Source organism: Cnephaeus nilssonii (assembly GCF_951640355.1).
Source record: "Cnephaeus nilssonii genome assembly, chromosome: 6".
In the NCBI taxonomy this organism is placed as follows: Eukaryota; Metazoa; Chordata; class Mammalia; order Chiroptera; family Vespertilionidae; genus Cnephaeus; species Cnephaeus nilssonii.
The window spans coordinates 48,610,377-48,623,763 of NC_137077.1; the positions used below are offsets into that span (position 1 = coordinate 48,610,377).

General features: G+C 43.4%; 1 protein-coding gene across 5 annotated transcripts in view; it reads left to right on the top strand.

Moving 5' to 3' along the window:
• The window catches only part of ATF1 (activating transcription factor 1), a 76,614-nt gene that overhangs the window by 44,347 nt on the left and 18,880 nt on the right, over window positions 1-13,387 (top strand). For 4 of the 5 annotated variants that reach the window (XM_079774653.1, XM_079774654.1, XM_079774651.1 and 1 more), the window contains one exon: window positions 8,235-8,365. The exons of the other annotated variant lie outside the window; for it this stretch is intronic. In XM_079774653.1, coding sequence (XP_079630779.1) covers window positions 8,235-8,365 — 131 coding nt within the window. The remainder of the gene's footprint in view (window positions 1-8,234; window positions 8,366-13,387) is intronic. 5 annotated transcript variants of the gene reach the window in all.

Here is a 13,387-nt window from a genome sequence, read left to right on the forward strand (position 1 = left end):
TTCTATAGAGTAGCACTCACATTTCTAGAGACATAGGGCTGGCAGGCACAGTGCTCCTCTGCTGCAAATAGATGTGCCACTTACAGTGAAGGTTTGAGCCATGGCAGAGGTGAGATGAAACGTATTCTCGAAACCCACCTGTAGATAGGAAAGGAAGTGCTTACCATGATATGTTGTTCCTTTTGAGAGGCTCTACCTGGAGGAAAGCTGTGTACACTGCTAGGAGCTGTTGATCTATAGGGGTGTATTGGGTTTCTGCCCATTTCCAGAGCTGGGACCAATATCCTAGGGGTACTTTCACCTTCTGTTGTCTCTACCACAGTGCTCAAACCCATATCCTACAGAGTCACAGACACATTTAACTCATAGGGTCGCCCTGCTTGAGAGATACACAGATAAGCTACTATTTTTAAAATATATATTTTATTGATTTTTTATAGAGAGTTAGAAACGTTGATGAGAGAAACATCAATCAGCTGCCTCCTGCACACCTCCTACTGGGGATGTGCCCGCAACCAAGGTGCATGCCCTTGACTGGAATCAAACCTGGGACCTTTCAGTCCGCAGGCCGATGCTCTATCCACTGAGCCAAACCGGTTAGGGCTTTGCTAGTATTTTTACCTTCTCAAAGGTGGCTTGCTACTCTGATTCCCAGTCCCACGTGTGCCTTTTCTTCACCAGGCTGTATGAGGGAGAGAGAAGCACTATCCCAGGTAGGAATAAAAGGCCTCAAAATCTCCAAATTCCTACAAAGGCTTGCGTCTCTTTCTAGTTCTTAGTTGAACAGGGTGTCAATAACAGTTCCTGGGACAATGCACATCTTACCCAACCGAACAACTCCCAGAAACTACACAGTGGTGCCTGAGCCTTGAAATTTCTGCACGTTCATTGCCCATCCTCTCTCTCACGGATATTCCAACAAAGTCTGCACAGTGTCCTGCAGAAGTTGTCATATGTGAACATTAACATAGTGCCTATTTCACATCAGGCACAGATCTTGGGCTACCATCCATGACACATGTGAGGCTGGATAAGCACTTGAAAGGTTCATTATTGCCTCTCATGTGAAGGCAAATTGATTGATCTTAGTTATCAGAAACCTGTACTTGTCAGTCTTTTCTATCAATCTCCTTGAAGATGAAGCACTTTTGCAAAAACTTCAGAGTTAAAACAGTAATTGAAAATGACAAAACACTTAAAATTGTTCATGGTTAAAGATCTCATCGAGCATTCATTATAATACAGTTGATAAGGAACTTTGGTTATTTCTGTGATATACAATTATGATTGATGACATAATAACAGGACATATCAATTTTAGGAATTTAATACAAATATAGCCTAAAGAAGTTTAATATCAACTGTTATTTGACCATGCTACCATGTAATTTAACATGTCAAATAAGTTTAATTAGTTTAACATCTCTCTCACAAAGAGAAAGAACAAATCTTTTGAGATGCAACAGGGACCCTCTGGAAAATCCCAAAGTTAGTTCAAGATCAACAAGACTTAATTTAGATAATTTATTTTTGAGAAGTTTATTAAAGTTATTAAAATGCCATTTATTTATTTATTTAATCCATCCATCCTCACCCGGTGATGTTTTTTCTATTGATTTTTAGAGAGGGTAGAAGGAAGAGACACACACATCAATTGGCTGCCTCCTACATGTGCTCCAACTAGACAGGGGGTTTAGCCTGCAACCCAGGCACGTGCCCTTGAATGGAAATCAAACCTGCGACCTTTCAGTGTGCGGGCTTATGCTCTAACCCTGAGCAACACCAGTCAGGGCTCAAAATGTTTTAGAACACTTGATTAAATAGGATCGTAGGTCACTGTGAAACAATAATTATCTGCTTAACCAGAGTGACAAAAGACTTCAAAGGCAAAATATAGGAAATAACATTTTATTTTATTTATTTTTAATACTAGAAGCCCATTGCACGAAGTTTCGTGCAATAGACTTTTCCTTCACCTGGCTGCTGGTACCAGTTTTCAGCCAGCAGCAGTTTTCCTCTGGCCACCCACCGATCGGAGCGCCTCCCGATGTTGGAGTTCCTCTCAGGGTGGCTGATCTCGCTGGCTGGAGGCGCTCTGATCGGCGGGTGGCCAGAGGAAAACTGCTGCTGGCGGAAAACTGGTGCTGGCAGCCACGCAATCGGCCACCCCGAGTTCCGCCACCAGTGTCTTCCACCGGCCCCATGGGTCCTTCCGCAGCACTGGCCCTTTAAGCCGCGGGAGGAGCGGAGGTCCGGGACTCACGAGTCCCCGCCCCCCGCTCCTACCGCCAGCCAATCGGCCACCCTGAGTCCCGCCCCCGCACCTCCAGCCGGCCCAATCGTGGGCGTAGCGGAGTGATGCAATTTGCATGTTACCTTTTTATTATGTAGGATATTTCTATTGATTTCAGAGAGGGAGAAAGAGATAGAAACATCAGTGATGAGAGAGAATCATTAATCAGCTGCCTCCTGCACATCCCCTACTGAGGATCAAGCCTGCAACCCAGGCATGTGCCCTTGACTGGAATCAAATCCAGGACCCTTCAGTCCACAGGCCAGTCAGTGCTTTATCCACTGAGCCAAACCAGCTAGGGCAATAACGTAGTTATTTTTAAAAACCTTAACTCTTTTCATAGAGAACACTCCATTTTTTTAAAAAGTAATCAACCAAAGGACTTGTATGCATGCATATAAGCCTAACCAATGGACACAGACAACAGGGGGGTGAGGGCATGATTGCGGGGGGGGGGGGGAGGGGGTTGGGAGGGGTAATGGGGGGTAAGGACACATATGTAATACCTTAGTCAATAAAGAAATTGTTTTTAAAAAGTAGTCAAAGACCTGCTAAAGGCATTTTGTTAAACTCAGAATCTTTTGCTTACTAGGCAGATTACTTAAAAGGTAAAGAACAACCTTTCACAGTCTTATCAAGAACAGACCAATAAGACCAGCATGGCTGCTGGCATCTGCTAGTCAGTGTGGGAACTGCAGGAAAGCAGTTTGGGTGCTCCTGATGGAGGAACTGCGGAGCTGCTCTCTGCTTGAGATTGGAGAGCAGACCTTTTTGGAGGCTTGGCAGGGAAGTGGCCATGTCCTAGCACCCCTAGGCCACATACAGGCACCCAAAGCCCCACCGCTGCGACCCAATGCCCCCAGACCCAGGGGAGGGTTGTAGCAAACCAGTATCCTGATTGGTTTGGTCCCCGGAGAAGCCTGCCCTGCTTCCTAGGCCAACACAGAGCCCAGTCCTCTGGGCCTGCCCCTTTGACCAGCAGAGCACCTGCCACACCTCCTCCATCATCAGATTGCTCGACCCACCCCCTCATCAAGCTGAGAGCCAGGCTGCCCTGGCCCCTCAACCTGTGGAGCCTCCTTCGGTAACAGATTGCCTGACTTGCCTGGCCCCCTTGACCAGTGGAGTGCCCCCTTCCTGAACTACCAGACTACTAAAATGGGGAGATAAAGCAACAACCCCCAAATGAAAGAAAGGGAGGAAATGCCAGAAAAGGAACTAAGTGAAATGAAGTCAAACAATTTGTCAAGTAAAGAATTCAAAGGAAAGGTTATAAGAGTGCTCAAACAACTTAGTGAAAACAACAAGCATAAATGAATAATGACATAGATTATATAAAGAATACCATGAAAGGAATGAACAGTAGACTAGAAGAAGCTGAGGTCTGAATTAGCAAATTAGAAGACAAGGTAGAAAAAAAAACATTCAGAACGGCAGTTGGAAAAATAATTAACTTGAAACCTAACAACATCCACATCATAGGGGTGCCAGAAGAAGAATCTGAGCAAGGAATAGAGAACCTGTTTGAAGAAATAGTGACAAAAAACTTCCTTAACCTGGTGAAGGGAAAAGTCATACAAGTCCAGGAAACGAGTCCCAATCAAGATGAACCCAAAAAGACCCACACCAACACACATAATTAAAATGGCAAACATTAAAGCCCCACTGGTGTGGCTCATTCATTGGTTAATGGTGATCAGGGTTCAATTCTAGGTCAAGGCACATGCCCGGGTTGTGGGCTCAATTCCCAGTGGGTAATGTGCAGGAGGCAGCTAATCAATAATTCTCATCACTGATGTTTCTATTTTTCTCTCCCTTCCTCTCTCTGAAATCAGTTTTTAAAAAGGAAAAATAAAATGGCAAACATTAAAGACAAAGAATCTTAAAGGCTGTAAGAGAGAGACAAACAGTTACCTGCAAGGGAATTCCTATTTGATTGTCAGCAGCTTTCTCAATAGAAACACTTCAGGCTAGAAGAGAGTAGCATGAAGTATACAAAGTAATTGAAGAGCAAGGGACTGAATCCAAGACCATCCAGCATAGCTATCATTCAAAATAGAAGGTGAAATAAAGAGTTTTTCGGGGGGGGGGGGGGGGCTAAAGGAGTTTATTACCACCAAACCAGCACTGCAAAAAATGCTAAAGGGACTGTTGTAAGAAGAAAAAATAGAGAGAAAGGAACACAGGCACAAAGAATAAAAATAGCAACCAGCAAATATCAATCAGTAATAACCTTAAATATAAATGGCTTAAATGCTCCAATCAAAAGACATGGGTAGCTGAGTGCATAAGAAAATGACCCACATATATGCTGTCTACAAGAGACCAACCTCAGAACAAGACTCACAGGATGAAAGTGAAGAGGTGGGGAAAATATTTTTCCATGTAAATAGAAATGAAAAAAAAAAGCCAGGGTAGCAATACTGATACCTGACAAAATAAGGGCATAATAAGAGATAAGGAAGGCCACTTATACAAGAGGCCATAACCCTGTTAAACAGATATACACCCAATATAGGAGCACCCTTCTGGAAAACCTTAAGGGAGATATCGACTAAAATTTAATCATAGTAGGGGACTTGAACACCGTATCACTGGATAGATCTTCCAGAAAAAAATCAACAAGGAAACAGGGACCCTTAATGACACACTGGATCAGATGGATTTAATTGACATTTATAGAACATTTCACCTCAGAGCTGCAGAATATACATTCTTCTCAAGTGCACATGGGTTATTCTCAAAGATAGACCACATGTTAGAACACAAAACAAATCTCTACAAGTTCAAGAAGATTGAAATCCTATCAAGCATCTTCTCAGATCACAATGGCATGAAATTAGAAATCATCTACAATAAAAACACTCAAAAATTCAAAAACATGGAAGCTAAATAGCATGTTATTAAACAATGAATGGATTGCCAGTGAGATCAATGAAGAAATACAAAGCTTCCTGGAAACAAATGAACACACAATAAGCCAAAATCCATGGGACACAGCAAAAGCAGTCCTGAGAAGGAACTTCAAAGCACTACAGGTCTATGTAAAAAAACACACAACAAAACTTCTAATAAACTATCTAACCATACAATTTAAAGAATCAGAAAGAGAACAACAAGAAAAGCCCAGAGTAAGTAGAAGGAAGGAAATAATAAAGATCAGAGTAGATATAAGTGACAGACTAAAAAAAACAATACAAAAGATCAATGAAACTAAGAACTGGTTTTTTGAAAAGATAAACAAGATTGAACCTTTAGCCAGACTCATCAAGAAACAAAAAGTCAGGATCCAAATAAAATTAGAAACAAAAGACATGAAGTAACAACTGACAGCACAGAAATACAAAGGATTATAAGAAAAGACTGTGAGCAACTATATGCCAACAATTTGGACAACCTGGATGAAATGGACATATTCCTAGAAAAATACAATCTTCCAAAACTGAACCAGGAAGAATCAGAAAACCTGAATAGGGTGATAACAACTGATGAAATTGAACTCCCAGCAAACAAAAGTTCTGGCCTGAATGGCTTCACAGGAATTTTATCAAATATTCAAAGAACTAACAACTATCCTCCTCAAACTATTCCAAAAAATCCAAGGGAAGGAATACTTCCAAACACTTTTCAAGAGGCCAGCACTGTCCTAATTCCAAAACCAGATAAAGACACTACAAAAAAAAAAAAAAAAAGAATTACAGACCAATATCCCTGATGAACATAGATGCTAAAATCATCAACAAAATATTAGCAGATCAGATCCAGCAATATATTAAAAAGTTCATACACTGTGACCCAGTGGGATTTATTTCAGGGATGCAAGGTGGGAAGAGGGCAATGGGGGGCAAAAGGGAAGGCAATCTGTAATACTGTTGACAATAAAGATATTTTTAAAAAGATGAGGAAAAAATACAAAACAATGACAAATAATATATCTAAATGCTATGTAGTAAAAATAAAGTAATATATAAGGGAATGATACACAATAATTTTATGGTGTTCTTTGAGGGGGAGAAAAAGGAAAGGAATTGGTAACATTGATGTACCTGTAACTTAATTCTTATTAAATAAGATATCTGAAACAAATACGGCAAAATATTAGCATCTATTGGTTCTTGGTATATGGTACATAGGTGTTTTTATTTATAACTTAAAATGAAAAAGAAATGGGTACAGTATTCCACAGTCTCATGATAGGCTGGCTGCATAAAACCATTGCAGGCAGCTCATTAAATGGATTCTGGAGCTCTGTCCTGCCCACTCACTCAATCATTAGGGATACCAGATGGGATCTGGATTCAATAAAAACTCCAGATGATTCTGATACATAAACAGGTTTAGGAACTACTGTGACTTCTACAAATGCTCAACACAGGGACTGCCACCTCCTGTGTTCTGTATGAAACTTCCGGTAACACAGACTGAGATTGTATTAGCTCTTGGTGGGAAGACTGTTCAGAGTAAGGAGAACAAGCTGGAAAATGATTTTCAGCATGTTATATAGAAGCAGCTGAAGGAACTACTTATTTGGCCTTGAAAAAAACAAGACTTGTAGCAATTGTCAAATATTGCAAAGTAGGGTATGGGTATAGAATTAGGTTTGAAACTTAAATTTCTCTAGCTTCACTGGGTGGAACCGGTTTGGGGTCTTTAACAAGGGCTCTAACTGTTCAATAATTGAATGGTTTGCTTTTTGGAAATTGTGGATGCCTTATTCCTGGAAATAGAGGATGTTAGGAATGTAGAGAAGGAATTCCTACATGGACTGGAAGGTTGGCATAGGTAACATGAAAAATCCCTTTTAATGCCAAGGGTGTTTTCCCTTTGTGGTTCTTTTTTTGTTATGTTTTCACACAAGTACATTTCTGTTTTCTGGTTTTTCTATAGTGAACATGGAATTCTTGAGTAACCCCTGTCCCCCCCCCCCACCCCCCCGGGGAAATAAACAATGCTTATTTCTCCCTCCTCCCCCAATTGTAATTTGGAAAACCTTTCTTTTCAGTAAGTAATCTCTTTTCATCCTCTTATTTCTGTCATGATTTCCATTTTACCAAGTCTGAGGGACACCTGTGGTATCTTATTTACCTCTTCTTGTTAAAATAAGCATTTTTTAAAATCACTGATACTGTGCATTTTTTATAGTATTTCTTATCTTGTTCTTTCTGAGAACTGTGGGCTTCTCTTTCACTATAGAGTTGAAGGTTGAGAAATTAAATTTGATCTTTTTTAAAAAATATATATATTTTATTGATTTTTTTACAGAGAGGAAGAGAGAGGGATAGAGAGTTAGAAACATCGATGAGAGAGAAACATCAATCAGCTGCCTCTTGCACACCCCCTACTGGGGCTGTGCCCGAAACCAAGGTACATGCCCTTGACCGGAATCGAACCTGGGACCCTTGAGTCCGCAGGCCGACGCTCTATCCACTGAGCCAAACCGGTTTCGGCAAATTTAATCTTTTTAAAAGGTCACTCAACAGGGGGGTGAGGGCATGAGTCGGGGGGATGGAGGGGTAATGGGGGAATAAGGACACATATTGTAATACCTTAATCAATAAAGAAATTTATTTAAAAAAATTTTTTAAAAAAAGAAGGTCACTGACACTATTTAGAAAATGTTAATTAATGAAGTCCCTCACAATGGAGCCATCCTGTAGGGGATAGTGACATTTTATACCTCTACAAGGGCCTGGTACATTGAAAGGCACTCTGTTTGAGTATTTGTTCAGTGTCTCTTTTCAGATAGTCATAAAGTAAAGTATAACTAGCCTGCAATACATCATTAAAAAGTATTTGTTAGACAAAAGAATTCCTTGATACATTATAGGTGTCTGGTAGATTACTGTGCTTTTAACCAGAGATTGAAAAAGGTTTATTTAGCAATTTCTTTTTATAAAGTCACCCCACATTACCAACGTTAATAGAGTTCTATTTTTCACAGAAAAATTTTGAAAGATCTATCTTCTGAAGATACACGGGGCAGAAAAGGAGACGGAGAAAATCCTGGAGTTTCTGCTGTCACTCCTATGTCTGTTCCAACTTCCATCTATCAGACTAGCACCGGACAGTACAGTATGTATAGGAAAAATTTCTACCTGATAGACACATAAAAACCTTTCCATGTAAAGAAGGTGTGTAGAAAGACTGTCATACTTCAGTATTGATGATTATTGAGCCAGAAATAATGCAAAGTACTTTTCAGCATTATCTCCTTAAAATTTATGAGGTAGGTAGTTATCAATTTATGAGGTAACTGAAGCTTATAGAGTTAAGTAATGTCCCTAAAGTAGTCACACAGCTTATACACTAGTTTGGGGTAAAAGTATGTTTGACAAATGCATGGATTATCTAACCACCACCACCACCACCACCATCCAGATATAGTCCATCAGCCCTAGCCGGATGTCTCAGTTGGTTGGAGCAATTGTCCTATACACAAAAAGGTTGTGGATTCAGTTCCTAGTCAGGGCACATAATTAGATCCCCAGTTGGAGTGCATACAAGAGGCAACCAATCAATGTTTCTCTTTCGTGTTGAACTTTCTCCCCCCTTCCCCCGCCTTTTCTCTCTAAAATTAATAAAACTTATCCTCAGGTGAGGATTAAAAAAATTAAAAGATATAGTCCATCACCTCAAGAAATTCACTTGGACCATTCGTTTTATTTTATTTTAAATATAGTTTTACTGATTTCAGAGAGGCAGGGAGAGGGAGAGAGAGAAACATTAATGATGAGAGAGAATCATGGATCAGCTTTCTCCTACATGCCCCCTACTGGGGATCTAGCCCACAACCTGGGCATGTGCCCTGACCGGGAATCGAACCGTGACTTCCTGGATCATAAGTTGATTCTCAACCACTGAGCCATGCTGGGCTGGACCATCCATTTTAAATAGTCTCTCCTTTACTCCTAACCACTGTTCTTCAAGTCTAACTGGTTCTTGCCACAAAATAATATGTTCCATCTAACCATCCCCAGTCACTACCACCACCTTGGTGCACACATGTCTGAATTACTACAGTAGGCGTCCAGTTGGTTATCTTGCTTCCATACTTACTCTAATAGTTTTCCGTACTGCAGTGAAAGTGGTTTATTTAAAATGTCATTAGATCATACCACTCTTGCTCACAATCCTCCAGTGATGTTCCATCACACTTTAGAACAAATTCTACAAGGCATTGCTTTCAGGATTTGGGCTTTCCTGCCACTCCGATCTCATCTCCTGCCACTTGGTGGCATTCTGGCCACACTGACTTTCTTGCTGTTCCTTCAATACAAGAAACTCGTTTCTCACTCAAGATTTTTGTCATTGTCATCCCACTGCCTGGCACGTTCTGCTACAAGATCCTCACCTGGCTTGTATTCTCACTTCTGCTCTGCTTAACTGTCACCTCCTCAAAGAGACTCCTCTTATTTTATTTATTTATTAATTTTTATTGATTTCAGAGAGGGAGAGGGAGAGAGAGATAGAAACATCAATGATGAGAGAGAATCACTGATTGGCTGTCTTCCTGCACGCCCCACAGGGGAGCGAACCTGCAACCTGGGCATGTGCCCTTACTGGGAATCGAACCTTGACCTCTTGGTTCATAGGTTGATGCTCAACCACTGAGCTACACCAGCTGGGCAAAGAGACTCCTCTTTTTAAAATATGCCACTGCTCCTTTTAGTTTTCTTTATTTTCTAATATTTTTATGGCATTTATATATAACTAGTAGCCCATTGCACAAAATCGTGCGCAGTAGGCCGGGAACTGCAGCACACCGCCGTGAGCTGCGCTGCTTCTACGGGAGCTGGCAGATGTGCGGCTTCCGTGGGAGGTGTAAGCGAGCGTGGGCGCCGGAGGGAGCTGCGCTGCTTCTGTGGAAGGCGGGCCCGCCGTCTCCTCTCTGGGCCTGCGCTTGGCCACGGAGGCTGCAGGCCGGCCTCCCTGTCCTCCAGAGGCCCTCCGTGGCCGGGGCATGGCTGCCCAGAGGTCCTCCGTCGCCATGGCGACGAAGCAAGCATTCTGCCAGGCCATTCACGCTGCCCGCTCTCAGCAGCAGCCCCCCCTCCCCCGGACTGGGGGACTGGGTGCCACCATCTTGTGGCTATGGGCACCTCCATCTTTGTGATGGAGCGATGGTTAATTTGCATATTACTCTTTTATTAGATAGGATTATTAAAAAGTATATAGTTCAAAATAAAGAATTAGTTCAATTATGTAATTATCTGTTAGTTAATTTCTGAGATAATCCATGTTAAGTTCTTTGTGGGAAATAACTTTGTCTTGTTCACAGTTGTATCCTTAGCATATAGGGCCTGGCACTTAGTAGGCGTTCAGTAAAATTTGTTATGAATAAGTGATTTAAAGAATAAAAATAGAATACTTTCTTGAGAAAATGTAAGAAACTGGGAATAATGATTGCAAGGAAGGAAACTTGGGAGCAGACATCAGAGGCGGTTGGGAGGTTCACTTGCATTTTGAAAAAACTGAATTTATTTTTACCATATACATGCATTACTACTCCCTCCAAAAATATTTTTTAAAATTTTATTTTTCAACTACCATTGACATTCAGTATCATTTTATATTAATTGTAGGCATATAGCCTAGTGGTTAGATAATTATCTTACCTTATAATAGACAAATATGCAAATTGACCGCACCTTCGCTACGCCCAAGCCACGCCCACCAGGAAACCGTTGCAGGGACGTTGGGGTGTGGCGGAGCCCAAGGCCGGGAAAGCCTCAGGGCAGAGGTTTTCCCGGCCTTGGGCACCAGCGGGGAGCCTGCACCGATCGCAGGAAACCACTGGGGTTCGGCTCCTGCGATCCTTAGCAGGGATGTTGGGTGCGGCCGAGCCCAAGGCCACTGCCCGGGGCCAAGCCCCGACCCTGAAAAAGGCAGAAGGCGGTGGCCACAGCCAAGGCCTGGGTCTCCGGTGCCGGCAGAAAACTGGTGCAGGCAGCCAGGTGAATGAAGGTCTATTGCACGAATCTTCGTGCAAACGGGCTACTAGTATAATTTATAAAATGTTCCCCTTGGTAATTCAAGTATTATATCAACCTGGCACCATACATAGTTATTATAATACTAGTGGCCCGGTGCACGAAATTCGTGCATGGGGGGGGCGTTCCTCAGCCCGGCCTGCACCCTCTCCAATCTGGGACCCCTCAAAGGATGTCCTACTGCTGGTTTACAGGGATCGGGCCTAAACTGGCAGTCTGACATCCCTCTCACAGTCTGGGACTGCTGGCTCCAGCCGCTCACCTGCCTGCCTGCCTGATTGCCCCTAACCACTCTGCCTGCCGGCCTGTTCGCTCCCAACTGCCCCCTACTGCCAGCCTGCTTGCCCCTAACTGCCCCCCTGCTGGCCTGCTCACTCCAAACTGCCCCCCACTGACAGCCTGCTCACCCCCAACGGACCCCCCTGCTTGTCTGCTTACCCCCTATGGCCCCGCCCCCCACCAGCCTGATCACTCACAACTGCCGTCCCATCCTGGCCTGGTCACCCCCCGGCGACCCAAGTTCCCAGCCCCTCCTTTTTTTCTTTTTTTTTTTTTTTTCAGCGCCTCCTTGAGCAGAGGCCAGGGCCGGCCAGGGTGGGGCAGGAAGCCTGGCTTCTTCCATCACCGGGGCAACCCAAGCCTCCTGCTCGCTCCAGCTCCGTGGCCGCTGCCATCTTGGTTGGGTGAATTTGCATACTTGCTCCTGATTGGCTGGTGGGCGTGGCGGCGGTATGGTCAATTTGCATGTTTCTCTTTTATTAGTATAGATTATTTACTATTTTCCCCAGTGCTGAACTTTACATCCCCATGACTATTTTGTAACTACCAGTTTGTACTTCTTTTGTTTTTTAATATATTTTTATTGATTTCAGAGAGGAAGGGAGAGGGAAAGAGAGGTAGAAACATCAATGATGAGAGAGAATCATTAATCGGCAGTCTCCTGCATGCCCCCCAGTTGGGACCAAGCCCGCAACCTGGGCATGTGCTCTGACCAGGAATCGAACCGTGACCTCCTGGTTCATAGGTCGACACTCACCACTGAGCCATGCCAGCTGAGCCCAATTTGTACTTCTTAATCCCTTTACCTTTTCACCCATTCCCCAAAACCCCTTCCCCTCTGGTCATCATCAGTTTGTTCCCTGCATTCCACCCCCCAAAAAATTTAAAGATAACGTATTTACAAGTTAAAAATTATGATATAATTGTATCTCCCTCCCCCTTGTCTGCAAGAGATATGTTCCAAGACCCCCAGTGGATGCCTGAAACCATGGATAGTACCAACCCTTGTAACATGTTTTTTTGCTATACATACAGTAAACTATTATTTTGGGTAGCACGATCCAATAGAACTTTCTTAATGATGGAAGTGTTCTATATCTGCATTGTCCAGTATAGTAGCCACTAAGCCATGTTTGACTATTGAGTAGTTGAAATGTGGCTGGTGAGCCCTGGCCAGTGTGGCTCAGTTTGTTGGGAGTAGTCCCAGATACCAAAAGGGTGCCAGTTCTATTCCCAATCAGGGCACATGCCTGAGTTGTGGACTGGATCCCCAGTTGGGGGCTTGCAGAAGGTAGCTGATTTTTGTTTCTCTGTCATCAGTGTTTCTCTCCCCTCCTCTCTCAAAAATCAATAAAAATCTATTTTTTTAAAAAAAAGCCCCAACATGGCAATGGGCAGGACCAGAGTGAGTGGGTGAGTACAAGGGAGAATGTGTGGGGGTGTGATTGTAGAAGGGCATCTGTCTGTGGGAGGGGGAACTCTGGGAGAGCAGATCAGGTGCTCATAGCTGTGGGACACAGCATGCTGCTCCCCTGGGTGCGTTTCTCTGCTTAATAGAGGGGAGCTCACCATTGTAGGGGCGCTGCAGGATCCTCCACAGGAGGAGGCTGCAGGGCACAAACCTGCCCCAGCACCTCTAGGCCATGGTCACAGGCGCAGGGCCCCACAGCAGGGACACAAAGCCCCTGACATACAGATCAGACATAGCAGCTCTGTGTGCTATGGGTCTTGGAGGACTGGCTGGCAGCCTGGATGGGCAGTGCAGTGGGGCCTGCCTCACTATATTGGCTACTGGGGCACGCCGCGCCCTGCTACCAGCCATGTT